The sequence below is a fragment of the Struthio camelus genome, chromosome 17, assembly GCF_040807025.1.
Source record: "Struthio camelus isolate bStrCam1 chromosome 17, bStrCam1.hap1, whole genome shotgun sequence".
NCBI classification, from domain to species: domain Eukaryota; kingdom Metazoa; phylum Chordata; class Aves; order Struthioniformes; family Struthionidae; genus Struthio; species Struthio camelus.
In genome coordinates, this window is record NC_090958.1 from 2,383,528 (window position 1) to 2,396,996 (window position 13,469).

Below are 13,469 nucleotides of genomic sequence, written 5' to 3' on the forward strand. Positions count from 1 at the left end.
TCTGTCTCCACTGGTTCTGGGCCCAAGTCTTGGGCCAAGGCCAAGGAGCAAGGAGGAGAAAAGGCCAAAGGGAGGCTGCATTTGTATGTGAACCCTATGGCACAAGTCACCTGCTACTCCTTCACCATCATACATCTCCCTGAAATACCAGGTCTGGACAAATACAGCTACACAGGCCCCTGGACCCAGTGACTCATGATCTGGAGACTGCGCAGAGAAACCATGGGGCTTTATTAGCCAAGAACTAAGGGACAGGGCTGGGAGCCAGGCTGCAGATGGGGAGGAGAAGGTGCCCGCAGCAAGGGGAGGAGGAGGAGGCAGGGCAGCAGGAGGACAGCTGCCCACCACCATGGAGAGCTCTCCTCCCCTTCCCCCGCAGGGAATAACATCACCAGCAGGCACAATACCCTGTAGAACCGGGGTGCCAGTGGGAACTGGGCACATTCTACCAGAGGTGACACCAGCCCCATGGCCATCGCTCCTGAGCCCAGGGAACGGGAGCAGACCCCGGGGGGTCCCTGCCTTCATCCCACCCCCTCTTCCCATGCCCTCCTGCCCAAGGATGTGCTCAAGAGTGGTCCCTCAGAGGATAGTGCAGGAAGACGGCTGCTCTTCTGACTGCTGTGACCTTGGGAAGGTGCTGATAGGAGAGATTGGCACAGGCTAGGGTGCTGACAGCAGAATGCACTGGTCTTCAGCCAGCCTCAGGTAGTTCCATTTCTGGACATCCTTGCTTTTTCAGCGTGTTTGCTCAGGCTGTAATAGGAACAGACACTGTGAGTGAGCAGAGACCTCTGTCTTAGCTGAGGGACCAAACCAGCCCCAGTCTCCCTCAGACCCACTCTAGCATTAATAGCCTGGGGGTGTGAGGCAGCCACTGAGGAGAGCAGCTATATGTGGAGAGAAGCAGTGCATAGCTCCCAGAGATAAACGGAACTGCAGAGACATGGGCTGTGCCCCAGACCCAGACTCATGTGCTAGCAAGGTCTCTGGGCAGGGAGGAGCTGCTGGAGAGTGCAGCAGAGGGGAAGGATCAGGAGGTGGTCTCTCCCATCAGTGCCCACCCAAAAGATGCCCAGGAGCAGGGGCAGGGGCAGAGGCCTTAGTCATTCCCCCTGTCCTGGTGTGCTCTGACCCCTGTTTTATTCCCTTGGCATTTTGGTGAGTCCTGCCTTACCGACACGTCCCATGGTTGCACAGGCACTCCATTGCTGTACATGCAGCATCGCTGACTACAGCACTTTTCAGCCTCCTTCGCCACCAGGTCCCAGCGGCTCCCTTTGCCCACAATATTGGTTGGGTCAGCCGGGTCGAGGATGACAGGCCTATGGTTCAGGGAGACACAAAGGGGCACAGTGTGGCCCTGTTCCCAGCACCCTAGGGGCTGCCCCCTGCAGCTCCCTACCCCTCTGTGCCCACTCCTCCTGGATGCTCTACCAGCCCTGCAGACCCTAGCTGGGGCAGGCCTGAGTGCCCTGCGGAGCTGCTAGATGAGTGGCTGTGGCCTTGGGAGCAAGGGGAGAAAGGAGGGAAGTGGTCCCTCCCCAGATGGGACTTGGGGACATTTCCCTGAGCTGGGCTCCGGAAGTGCTGGCAGGACCCTTCCTTGCACAGAGGCACAGCAATAGTCACAGCCATGGACCTTGTCTGGCCTCACCGGGCAAGGAGGCCCCATAGCCTTCAGCAGGAGTGCCGTCCAGAAGCCCCGCTGCACCCTGCGCCCAACCCTCCCCTGGGCTGGACATGGGGGGCTGTGGAGCCCCACTGGAGGATGGGCGGACAGGGATGAGCCCAGGGCTGGGCACTGTCCACACGAGCTGGTGACTGCCCAGGGAGGGCTGGACAGCAGATGGGTGGGTGCAGACAGGCAGGTGAACTGACCTGCTTTTGCTGAGCTGGGATGACAGGTGGCAACTCAGAGTCGCATCCCTGAAGTCGTAGTTGACAGTCCAGTAGACACAGAGCTGCTGGTAGTGCTGGAGCAGCTCCAGCACTGTGCGGAAGGCCTTGGCCACACTGAAGTTTGTTTCCCCACTCCCCTGCTCCCAGGCGTAGACTGTCAGGAGCTCCAGGGCATACTGCGGTGGCAGGGTCTCGCCACCTCTCAGCGCCCACTTGTGTGGACAGATGTACTGGGATGGACAGGACAGAGCAGTGAGTGTTCCCACGGATAGGACACAGATCTGTTCAGCCTCGTGGAGGGCCGGGAGTCCCGACAACTCATTTTCGGCAGTTCTTCCCCTCCATTCCCAGCCCCTTCCACCTCCCTCTGACAAGCAGGAGCCCCTTCCACCTTCCTCTGAGAATCACTGCTTTCAAGGTGCCAGCCCTGCTCCCCCAGAATCCCTGCGAAGCCTGGCCCCACTTACCGTCTTGTACCAGTGCTTCACCAGGCGAATCAGGCTCTTCACTTTGGTGGGGCGGCTGATGATGAAGTCCCGTTGCAGCTCCGTGAAGCAGGTGGAGAATTCACCTCCCCGCGAGCACTGCTGGAAGAGCTGGATGTAAACTGTGGGGTTGACCTTGTAGCCAGAGACAAGGTGGTCTGCGAGGGAGAAGCAAAACAGAAAGATACCGATGTGAAGGCTGCACGACAGGGACAGGGAGCTGGGACACTTCAGCCCCAGCAAGTCCTGCTGTAGGCAAGGGCCAGGCTGAGCAGGAGGGTCCCATGGCTCAGGAAACGCCCAGCAGAGTGGGCAGCCAAGCAGGGCAGCAGACCGTACGTAGCGCGTCATAGGCCGGCAGCACATCGAAGCTGATGGACTCATGGAGCGTCTTGGAGCTCAGCTGGAAGCTCAGCACGCGGGGATTTGACCAACGACTCACTTCAAACTCCACCTCAAAATGCTTCTGCTGCTGGCACTCCACCAGCCTCTTCTGGATCTCACGGATGATCTCTGCCCGGTTTTTCTCCTGGTCCTTATAGTCCTCAAAGCAGCTGAGAAACACCACGAGGTCAGCGTCAGAGCTCTTTTTGAGGGCTGTGCCTTTGCCTGCAGAGCCACCCTGTAGGGAACAGGAGAGTTACCGCTGCCTGCCCATAGTCTGCCTTCCTGCAGGGCTTCCCTCAACAGCAGGAGGGTCAGCAGGACCAGCAGGGCCCTCAGCTTTTCCCTGGGCTCTGGCAGAGCTGAGGAGATGCAGGCAAGACCTCCTGGCCAAGCCTGGGCACACAGAGGGACCACAAACCCCACTTCTCCCCTCTGACTCCTGGCCTCAGGGTCAGCCAGGTCTGGACTCCTTGTTCAGGGTCAGTGCCCTCCTCAGCAGAAAAGCATGTCTGAACTTCTCAACCACAGCCTCTGCCAAGCTTCCTGCTCTCCAGCATCTTCCCACACACTGAGTTAGAAAACAGCTCCCAAAGGCACTGGAAAATACCTGCCTGGAGACACTGAGCAAACTGAGCTGTGACATCTTCAGCCCTGTCTGGCAGGCCTTGCCTAAAGCTCTGTTGATGCCCTTTGCCCTACCAGCACACCTTTCGGGTCATAAAAACAAGTGACGTAGGACCCCTCAACTGCAGAGCAGCCCATCATGTCCTTGAAATGTCAGGCTATTCCCACGGAATGAAACAGAGATTTCCAGCAAACCAGAAACCTGAAAGGACACTGGGAAACACCTGTAAGGATGTTTTCTTCCTCCCTCTCTGGAGCTTTCCCAGGGCTGAGATTGCTGCCTGTTCCCCAGGCCCTGAGCTGCACAGCATGTCAGTGGGAACTCAGACTCTCTCAGCCCAGCCCAACAGGGAAATGAGCACCTGATTCTCTTGTCCAGGTACGAGTGAGGGGCCAGGCACCCATCTCTTGGGTTAAGACACCAGGTGCTTCCCAGCAGTGGAAGCACTGAGAAGAGCCCTTTTAGAGAGTTGGAGGCACCTCCAGCAAACACCCCTGCCAAAACGTGCTGCTCCTACCTGTCCAACAAGTAACCCTTCCTACCTCAGGCTGGGAGAGTGAGGGGCCCAGCGGGTCAGGAAGGCTGTGACCTAGCAGCCCCAGGGCCCCACTGACCTTCACGACCTTAAGCACCCGTGTTCGGGGTGGAGGAGCCCCCGCAAAGCAGTTGTCCCGCAGGAACTCGCAGATGGTGTGCACAGCACAGCGCAGCTGCTCCAGGAATGTGCGGTCAGGCTGCAGCACCTCGTAGATGAACTTGTCCAGCTGCTCTGACGGGGTGTTGTAGAGCTCCATGAGGCACGACAGCAGCTGTGACAGCATCCGTGCAGCCCCGCAGCTCAGCCTGCTCGTGAACCCTCTGGGTTTCGTTTCCTGCAGCAGCTCCACCCCAAGGCTCAGTTCCAGGCAGGGCTGTGTGGCAGAGCGCAACTAACCCCGCCCGCCTATCTCAAACCGAAGGCGTGGCGAAATGTCGGGCTCCAACTGATCGCAAATAGCTGACAGGGCCCAGGGCTGACCAGGAGGAACTAGGTGATAATGGTTGCAAATGGTGAGGCCAGAAACAGGGCTTCTGGTGAGGCATGAGAAGCTCTTACAAGCTGAGGTCCTTGAGGCAGGGACGGAAGCTTCCTCCCTGCAGAAGCAAATCAATTTAAGTGTCTACCTGGGAGGATTCCTGGGTGGCTACCTGACAAAGGAGCTTCATCCCTGCATGGGAAAACCAACCTGGATGGCTACCTGGGAGGAGTCCTGGAGGGCTACAGAGGAAGGAGCTAACTTCAGAGAGATGTAAATCAATCTGGGCAGCCCCCTGAGAAGAATCCTGGGTGGCTCACGGGAAGTGGAGCCAACTTCAAGCAGAGGAAAACCAACTTGGGTTTCTACCTGGGAAGAGTCCTGGATGGCTACCTGGAATGGGAAATATGGCCAGCGGAGGCAAAATAATTTGGACGGCTATTTAGGAGTAGTCCCGAGTGGCTACCTGGGAAGGGAGCTGCCTCCCTGCAAATGTAAACCAACTCGGGTGCCTGCCAGGGAGGAGTCCAAGGCAGCTATCTGTGTCGGGAGCTTCCTGTGAGCAGAGGCAAACCAATTCTGGCAGCTACATGGGAGGGGTCGAGGGCAGCTATCTGTGTTGGGAGCTGTCTCCTTGTGGAGGCAACCCAACTCAGGTGCCAGCCAAAGAGGAGTCCAGGGCAGCTATCTGAGTTGGGGGCTTCCTGGGAGCAGAGGCGTACCAAGTCAGGCCGCTACCTGGAGGAGTCCTGGACGGCTACCTGGGAATGGAGCTACTTCCAGCGGATGCAAATCAAATCAGGTGGCTACCCGGGGGAGTCCTGGGTGGATGCTGGAGGAAAGAGCTGCCGCCGAGTGGCAGTAAGCCCATGAGGGCATCTTTTACACACCAGAGCAAAAGCTACTCAGCAAAAGCTACTCCTGGAGGCGTCTCAGGCCTCTACCTGGGATGGCAAATCAATTTGGACGGCTACCTTGGATAGGTAGCCGTCCAACACGCAAACCAATTCAGGAAGGTATACCAGAGGATTGCTGGGCAGCTACATGGGGTGAAAGTGACCTCCCAGCAGAGTCAAAACAACTCAGGGTGCTACCTTGAAGGAGTCCCAGGTATAGTTACCTGCGATGGGAGCTGCTTCCCTGTGGAGGAAAACCAGCTTGGGCAGCTGCTACCGAAGGAGTTCCAAGTGGATACCAGTGATGGGAGCTACCACTTAGCAGAAGCAATCAGACTTGAGTGGCCACCTGCGAGGAGTCCCGGGCTGCTACCTTGGATGTGAACTTCCTCCTAGCAAAGACAATCCAGTTCAGGCTGCTGCCTCGGAGGAGTTTCTGGTGCATGTCGGCTGGGAGCTACCTCCCTGCAGAGGCAAAAACCATCTCAGGCAGCTACATCAAAGGAGGCCTGCACTGATACCTGGGATGGGAACTTCTTCCCTGGGGGTGGGGGGAGGAGGAGGGAAACTAACTTGAGCGGCTAGCTGGGAGGAGTCCTGGTGTGGGAGCTAACTCCCCAGAGTGGAAAACCAACTTTGGCAGCTACTTCAGACGAGTCCCAAGTGGGACTACCCAAGTGGGTAGATGGGAGCTACCTTCAATGGCAGCTTCCTGAAAGTGCAGGCTAAGCCACTCGGGCGGCTACCTGGGCAGAAATTTCAGATGATATCTAAAATGGGAAATACCTGCTATGGGAGTCAGACACCCTTCTGGGAAGAGTCCCTGGCAGCTACCTGGGACTAGATACTAACTGCTAGTGCAGAAACTAGGAGCTAACTCCTAGTGCAGAAAAAACAACTGGAGAAGCTAGCTGGGCAGACATCCAGACTGCTACCTGGCATGGGAGATGCGTCCCAGCAGACACAAATCGGTTTAGGCACCTACTATCAAGCAGTACCAGGTAGCTACCTAGTATGTGATCTGCTTCCAAGCAATTGGGCAGGTATCTGGAAGGAGTCCTATGTGGCTCCTTGGAAAGGGAGTTAACTTCATGCAGGGATAAAAAAATGCGGGTGATTCCTGGGATAAGTTCCTGGGATTGGAGCTACCTCCCACCCCAGAAAAACAAATGTGAGTGCCAATCTGGGAGGAATCCTGGGTGGCTACTTGGGATCGGAGCTACCACCCAGTGGAGGCAAACCAACTTGAGTGGCTACCCAGGAGGGTCTTTAGGCGATCTTTGAGGAGTCAGTGGAATTTGGCATGGCCGCGTGTGACATCTGGCAGCTGCACTGCCCCTGAGGTGAGGGCATGACTTCTGCCTCTTTGTGGAGACCACTAGCCTGGCTGAGGGCTATATGCTCATGGAAAGCCGTGGTCCACCAGAGCAAAGACAAGGGAAATCTCCTTGGAGATGCGCTCCAGGACACCAGAGTGGGGATGGGTGTGAGACGCCTCCTTTTGAAGCCCTTTCCTCAAGAGGTGGAGAGCTTTGTTTTTCCTTTGATGGAGGAAGATCCCCTCAGCCTGGAGGACAGAGGAGAGCCATGCTAGAGAAGATAGGCCTGGTGGGACCTTGGAGGCCTCTTTGTCAAGGAGACTGGACCAGAGGGCCAAGCAAAGAGAGATGATGCCACTCTACAGCCTTCTCAGGCCAGGAGAAAGACTGGCGGTCCAAATGCAGGTGTGGTCCTGACCAGACTGGCCTTCATCTCCCATTGGGACGGCACTGCAGGGCACTGACCACCCCAATGTCAGCTCTACCAGAGAGCAGCAAGGGCCGGCAGCTCCCTCAGGGTAGGTGTGAGCTGGGAGCTGTGGGAGGCCCCAGGGCAGGGTATCCCTCACTGACAGCATGCAGTCCCTCAGGGACTGAACGTGGCAAGCAGAGCTGGGTGCTGGGTAACAGGGTCCATCAGCAGTCCCGAACAAGGGGAAGCAATGAACCCTGCCCAGGGCCCATTCAGAAAGACCTGTCAGGAACAAAAGGAGCTGGGGCCAGAGATAGGACCGGAGACTACCTAAAATATGCACCTGAGATCCGTTCAGGAGGCAAGTTGAGAGAAGAAAGGGGTCGGGCAGTGCTGATGTCCCCTGGTGGGCATGAGAACCCCCACAGGGCTGGCTGGGAGGCAAGCCTTGCTCACATGCACAGGGAATAGCCGCCGATTGCCAGGTTTGGGGTCAGGAAGGGCTTTTCCCCCAGGACAGATTGGCACCGGTTCCCAGGAGGTTTTTTTTTTGCCTTCCTCTGTTGCATTGAGCATGGCCTGTTCCCAAGGCTCCTCTGGGCCATTTCAGGCCAGTGATTCCCTGCTCTTGCAGGACCAAGACACCAGCTGTGCCCTGCAGCTCTCTGGCTCTCTTCCCTGGGGCAAGTTCGCAGCAGGAGCTCAGGGACTTCAATGTATTACATATCATTGGCGTGTTCTGGCTTGTGCAAAAAAACCTGGAAAGGCTCAAGGCTTGATGCTCCATCAGGAAGGAGCTGCCACTTGTCAGCTGTCCCTGCATGCAATAAAAGTGCAATGCTTGTAGACTGGCCTGGATCTGCTGTTTGTGTCACGCGTGTCCTGGCTGCAGCCTGAGAGCTTTGTCCTGCAGCTGCGCTGTCAGGAACTGCATGTACCCTCCTGCCTACAGGGCCTGCCATCTCCCTTGGAGGGCGGTTCTGTTCCCCCATCCTATCCCAGATGGGTGTCTCTGAGCAGCATGAGCCCAAAGCATGTTCAGTTGCTGTCTCCTGGGCATTGAGCCAAGCCATTGGACCAGACGAATGTATTCCTTGTGCTCTACACGTGTTTATCTCCAGCAGTCCATGTCTGTTCCTATTCCTGTGGCCCGGGGCTGTGTCTCCCCCTCCCTTCCGCTCCTCCCTAGCGCAGCAGGGCCAGGGCTGGCCCCACAGCAGGCTGAAGTACACAAAGTGCCTGCAATGACTATGAGCAACACCGTCTACCCGGACCCCCTCCAGGCAAATCCAGGACCCCCTACCCTGCCTGGGGGACTGTGCTCCCAAGGACCTTTCTCCACAGGCAGGGATGGGACAGGAGGCTGTTCCCAGACCCCCCAACCCCTGTCCAGAGGGTTTCCCAGCTTGCAGCCCCGGTGCCTGCCATGCTGCCAGACACCCACCCTGGGATAAGTTCCTGGGATTGGAGCTACCTCCCACCCCAGAAAAACAAATGTGAGTGCCAATCTGGGAGGAATCCTGGGTGGCTACTTGGGATCGGAGCTACCACCCAGTGGAGGCAAACCAACTTGAGTGGCTACCCAGGAGGGTCTTTAGGCGATCTTTGAGGAGTCAGTGGAATTTGGCATGGCCGCGTGTGACATCTGGCAGCTGCACTGCCCCTGAGGTGAGGGCATGACTTCTGCCTCTTTGTGGAGACCACTAGCCTGGCTGAGGGCTATATGCTCATGGAAAGCCGTGGTCCACCAGAGCAAAGACAAGGGAAATCTCCTTGGAGATGCGCTCCAGGACACCAGAGTGGGGATGGGTGTGAGACGCCTCCTTTTGAAGCCCTTTCCTCAAGAGGTGGAGAGCTTTGTTTTTCCTTTGATGGAGGAAGATCCCCTCAGCCTGGAGGACAGAGGAGAGCCATGCTAGAGAAGATAGGCCTGGTGGGACCTTGGAGGCCTCTTTGTCAAGGAGACTGGACCAGAGGGCCAAGCAAAGAGAGATGATGCCACTCTACAGCCTTCTCAGGCCAGGAGAAAGACTGGCGGTCCAAATGCAGGTGTGGTCCTGACCAGACTGGCCTTCATCTCCCATTGGGACGGCACTGCAGGGCACTGACCACCCCAATGTCAGCTCTACCAGAGAGCAGCAAGGGCCGGCAGCTCCCTCAGGGTAGGTGTGAGCTGGGAGCTGTGGGAGGCCCCAGGGCAGGGTATCCCTCACTGACAGCATGCAGTCCCTCAGGGACTGAACGTGGCAAGCAGAGCTGGGTGCTGGGTAACAGGGTCCATCAGCAGTCCCGAACAAGGGGAAGCAATGAACCCTGCCCAGGGCCCATTCAGAAAGACCTGTCAGGAACAAAAGGAGCTGGGGCCAGAGATAGGACCGGAGACTACCTAAAATATGCACCTGAGATCCGTTCAGGAGGCAAGTTGAGAGAAGAAAGGGGTCGGGCAGTGCTGATGTCCCCTGGTGGGCATGAGAACCCCCACAGGGCTGGCTGGGAGGCAAGCCTTGCTCACATGCACAGGGAATAGCCGCCGATTGCCAGGTTTGGGGTCAGGAAGGGCTTTTCCCCCAGGACAGATTGGCACCGGTTCCCAGGAGGTTTTTTTTTTGCCTTCCTCTGTTGCATTGAGCATGGCCTGTTCCCAAGGCTCCTCTGGGCCATTTCAGGCCAGTGATTCCCTGCTCTTGCAGGACCAAGACACCAGCTGTGCCCTGCAGCTCTCTGGCTCTCTTCCCTGGGGCAAGTTCGCAGCAGGAGCTCAGGGACTTCAATGTATTACATATCATTGGCGTGTTCTGGCTTGTGCAAAAAAACCTGGAAAGGCTCAAGGCTTGATGCTCCATCAGGAAGGAGCTGCCACTTGTCAGCTGTCCCTGCATGCAATAAAAGTGCAATGCTTGTAGACTGGCCTGGATCTGCTGTTTGTGTCACGCGTGTCCTGGCTGCAGCCTGAGAGCTTTGTCCTGCAGCTGCGCTGTCAGGAACTGCATGTACCCTCCTGCCTACAGGGCCTGCCATCTCCCTTGGAGGGCGGTTCTGTTCCCCCATCCTATCCCAGATGGGTGTCTCTGAGCAGCATGAGCCCAAAGCATGTTCAGTTGCTGTCTCCTGGGCATTGAGCCAAGCCATTGGACCAGACGAATGTATTCCTTGTGCTCTACACGTGTTTATCTCCAGCAGTCCATGTCTGTTCCTATTCCTGTGGCCCGGGGCTGTGTCTCCCCCTCCCTTCCGCTCCTCCCTAGCGCAGCAGGGCCAGGGCTGGCCCCACAGCAGGCTGAAGTACACAAAGTGCCTGCAATGACTATGAGCAACACCGTCTACCCGGACCCCCTCCAGGCAAATCCAGGACCCCCTACCCTGCCTGGGGGACTGTGCTCCCAAGGACCTTTCTCCACAGGCAGGGATGGGACAGGAGGCTGTTCCCAGACCCCCCAACCCCTGTCCAGAGGGTTTCCCAGCTTGCAGCCCCGGTGCCTGCCATGCTGCCAGACACCCACCCTGGGATAAGTTCCTGGGATTGGAGCTACCTCCCACCCCAGAAAAACAAATGTGAGTGCCAATCTGGGAGGAATCCTGGGTGGCTACTTGGGATCGGAGCTACCACCCAGTGGAGGCAAACCAACTTGAGTGGCTACCCAGGAGGGTCTTTAGGCGATCTTTGAGGAGTCAGTGGAATTTGGCATGGCCGCGTGTGACATCTGGCAGCTGCACTGCCCCTGAGGTGAGGGCATGACTTCTGCCTCTTTGTGGAGACCACTAGCCTGGCTGAGGGCTATATGCTCATGGAAAGCCGTGGTCCACCAGAGCAAAGACAAGGGAAATCTCCTTGGAGATGCGCTCCAGGACACCAGAGTGGGGATGGGTGTGAGACGCCTCCTTTTGAAGCCCTTTCCTCAAGAGGTGGAGAGCTTTGTTTTTCCTTTGATGGAGGAAGATCCCCTCAGCCTGGAGGACAGAGGAGAGCCATGCTAGAGAAGATAGGCCTGGTGGGACCTTGGAGGCCTCTTTGTCAAGGAGACTGGACCAGAGGGCCAAGCAAAGAGAGATGATGCCACTCTACAGCCTTCTCAGGCCAGGAGAAAGACTGGCGGTCCAAATGCAGGTGTGGTCCTGACCAGACTGGCCTTCATCTCCCATTGGGACGGCACTGCAGGGCACTGACCACCCCAATGTCAGCTCTACCAGAGAGCAGCAAGGGCCGGCAGCTCCCTCAGGGTAGGTGTGAGCTGGGAGCTGTGGGAGGCCCCAGGGCAGGGTATCCCTCACTGACAGCATGCAGTCCCTCAGGGACTGAACGTGGCAAGCAGAGCTGGGTGCTGGGTAACAGGGTCCATCAGCAGTCCCGAACAAGGGGAAGCAATGAACCCTGCCCAGGGCCCATTCAGAAAGACCTGTCAGGAACAAAAGGAGCTGGGGCCAGAGATAGGACCGGAGACTACCTAAAATATGCACCTGAGATCCGTTCAGGAGGCAAGTTGAGAGAAGAAAGGGGTCGGGCAGTGCTGATGTCCCCTGGTGGGCATGAGAACCCCCACAGGGCTGGCTGGGAGGCAAGCCTTGCTCACATGCACAGGGAATAGCCGCCGATTGCCAGGTTTGGGGTCAGGAAGGGCTTTTCCCCCAGGACAGATTGGCACCGGTTCCCAGGAGGTTTTTTTTTTGCCTTCCTCTGTTGCATTGAGCATGGCCTGTTCCCAAGGCTCCTCTGGGCCATTTCAGGCCAGTGATTCCCTGCTCTTGCAGGACCAAGACACCAGCTGTGCCCTGCAGCTCTCTGGCTCTCTTCCCTGGGGCAAGTTCGCAGCAGGAGCTCAGGGACTTCAATGTATTACATATCATTGGCGTGTTCTGGCTTGTGCAAAAAAACCTGGAAAGGCTCAAGGCTTGATGCTCCATCAGGAAGGAGCTGCCACTTGTCAGCTGTCCCTGCATGCAATAAAAGTGCAATGCTTGTAGACTGGCCTGGATCTGCTGTTTGTGTCACGCGTGTCCTGGCTGCAGCCTGAGAGCTTTGTCCTGCAGCTGCGCTGTCAGGAACTGCATGTACCCTCCTGCCTACAGGGCCTGCCATCTCCCTTGGAGGGCGGTTCTGTTCCCCCATCCTATCCCAGATGGGTGTCTCTGAGCAGCATGAGCCCAAAGCATGTTCAGTTGCTGTCTCCTGGGCATTGAGCCAAGCCATTGGACCAGACGAATGTATTCCTTGTGCTCTACACGTGTTTATCTCCAGCAGTCCATGTCTGTTCCTATTCCTGTGGCCCGGGGCTGTGTCTCCCCCTCCCTTCCGCTCCTCCCTAGCGCAGCAGGGCCAGGGCTGGCCCCACAGCAGGCTGAAGTACACAAAGTGCCTGCAATGACTATGAGCAACACCGTCTACCCGGACCCCCTCCAGGCAAATCCAGGACCCCCTACCCTGCCTGGGGGACTGTGCTCCCAAGGACCTTTCTCCACAGGCAGGGATGGGACAGGAGGCTGTTCCCAGACCCCCCAACCCCTGTCCAGAGGGTTTCCCAGCTTGCAGCCCCGGTGCCTGCCATGCTGCCAGACACCCACCCTGGGATAAGTTCCTGGGATTGGAGCTACCTCCCACCCCAGAAAAACAAATGTGAGTGCCAATCTGGGAGGAATCCTGGGTGGCTACTTGGGATCGGAGCTACCACCCAGTGGAGGCAAACCAACTTGAGTGGCTACCCAGGAGGGTCTTTAGGCGATCTTTGAGGAGTCAGTGGAATTTGGCATGGCCGCGTGTGACATCTGGCAGCTGCACTGCCCCTGAGGTGAGGGCATGACTTCTGCCTCTTTGTGGAGACCACTAGCCTGGCTGAGGGCTATATGCTCATGGAAAGCCGTGGTCCACCAGAGCAAAGACAAGGGAAATCTCCTTGGAGATGCGCTCCAGGACACCAGAGTGGGGATGGGTGTGAGACGCCTCCTTTTGAAGCCCTTTCCTCAAGAGGTGGAGAGCTTTGTTTTTCCTTTGATGGAGGAAGATCCCCTCAGCCTGGAGGACAGAGGAGAGCCATGCTAGAGAAGATAGGCCTGGTGGGACCTTGGAGGCCTCTTTGTCAAGGAGACTGGACCAGAGGGCCAAGCAAAGAGAGATGATGCCACTCTACAGCCTTCTCAGGCCAGGAGAAAGACTGGCGGTCCAAATGCAGGTGTGGTCCTGACCAGACTGGCCTTCATCTCCCATTGGGACGGCACTGCAGGGCACTGACCACCCCAATGTCAGCTCTACCAGAGAGCAGCAAGGGCCGGCAGCTCCCTCAGGGTAGGTGTGAGCTGGGAGCTGTGGGAGGCCCCAGGGCAGGGTATCCCTCACTGACAGCATGCAGTCCCTCAGGGACTGAACGTGGCAAGCAGAGCTGGGTGCTGGGTAACAGGGTCCATCAGCAGTCCCGAACAAGGGGAAGCAATGAACCCT

The 13,469-nt window shown here is 57.3% G+C and overlaps 1 protein-coding gene across 1 annotated transcript; it reads right to left on the reverse strand.

The window, feature by feature from the left end:
- Window positions 1-212: 212 nt before the first annotated feature.
- Window positions 213-4,325, reverse strand: LOC104140738 (2'-5'-oligoadenylate synthase 3-like). Its single transcript, XM_009669665.2, has 6 exons — window positions 4,014-4,325; window positions 2,727-3,009; window positions 2,370-2,545; window positions 1,882-2,132; window positions 1,178-1,325; window positions 213-756 (listed from the first exon to the last, which is right to left on the reverse strand). Exons 1-6 carry the CDS (start codon window positions 4,218-4,220, stop codon window positions 739-741), a joined length of 1,083 nt encoding a protein of 360 aa, XP_009667960.1. The 5' UTR covers window positions 4,221-4,325; the 3' UTR covers window positions 213-738.
- Between the last annotated feature and the right edge of the window lie 9,144 nt (window positions 4,326-13,469).

Excerpts from the sequence above, each read along its gene's own strand:
- LOC104140738 (XM_009669665.2), bottom strand. The coding sequence starts at position 4,220 with ATGCTGTCACAGCTGCTGTCGTGCCTCATGGAGCTCTACAACACCCCG. Across the intron at positions 2,546-2,726 it reads GCCGGCCTATGACGCGCTAC|ACCACCTTGTCTCTGGCTAC; the intron begins GTACGGTCTGCT and ends TCTCCCTCGCAG. Across the intron at positions 2,133-2,369 it reads TGAAGCACTGGTACAAGACG|TACATCTGTCCACACAAGTG; the intron begins GTAAGTGGGGCC and ends TGTCCATCCCAG.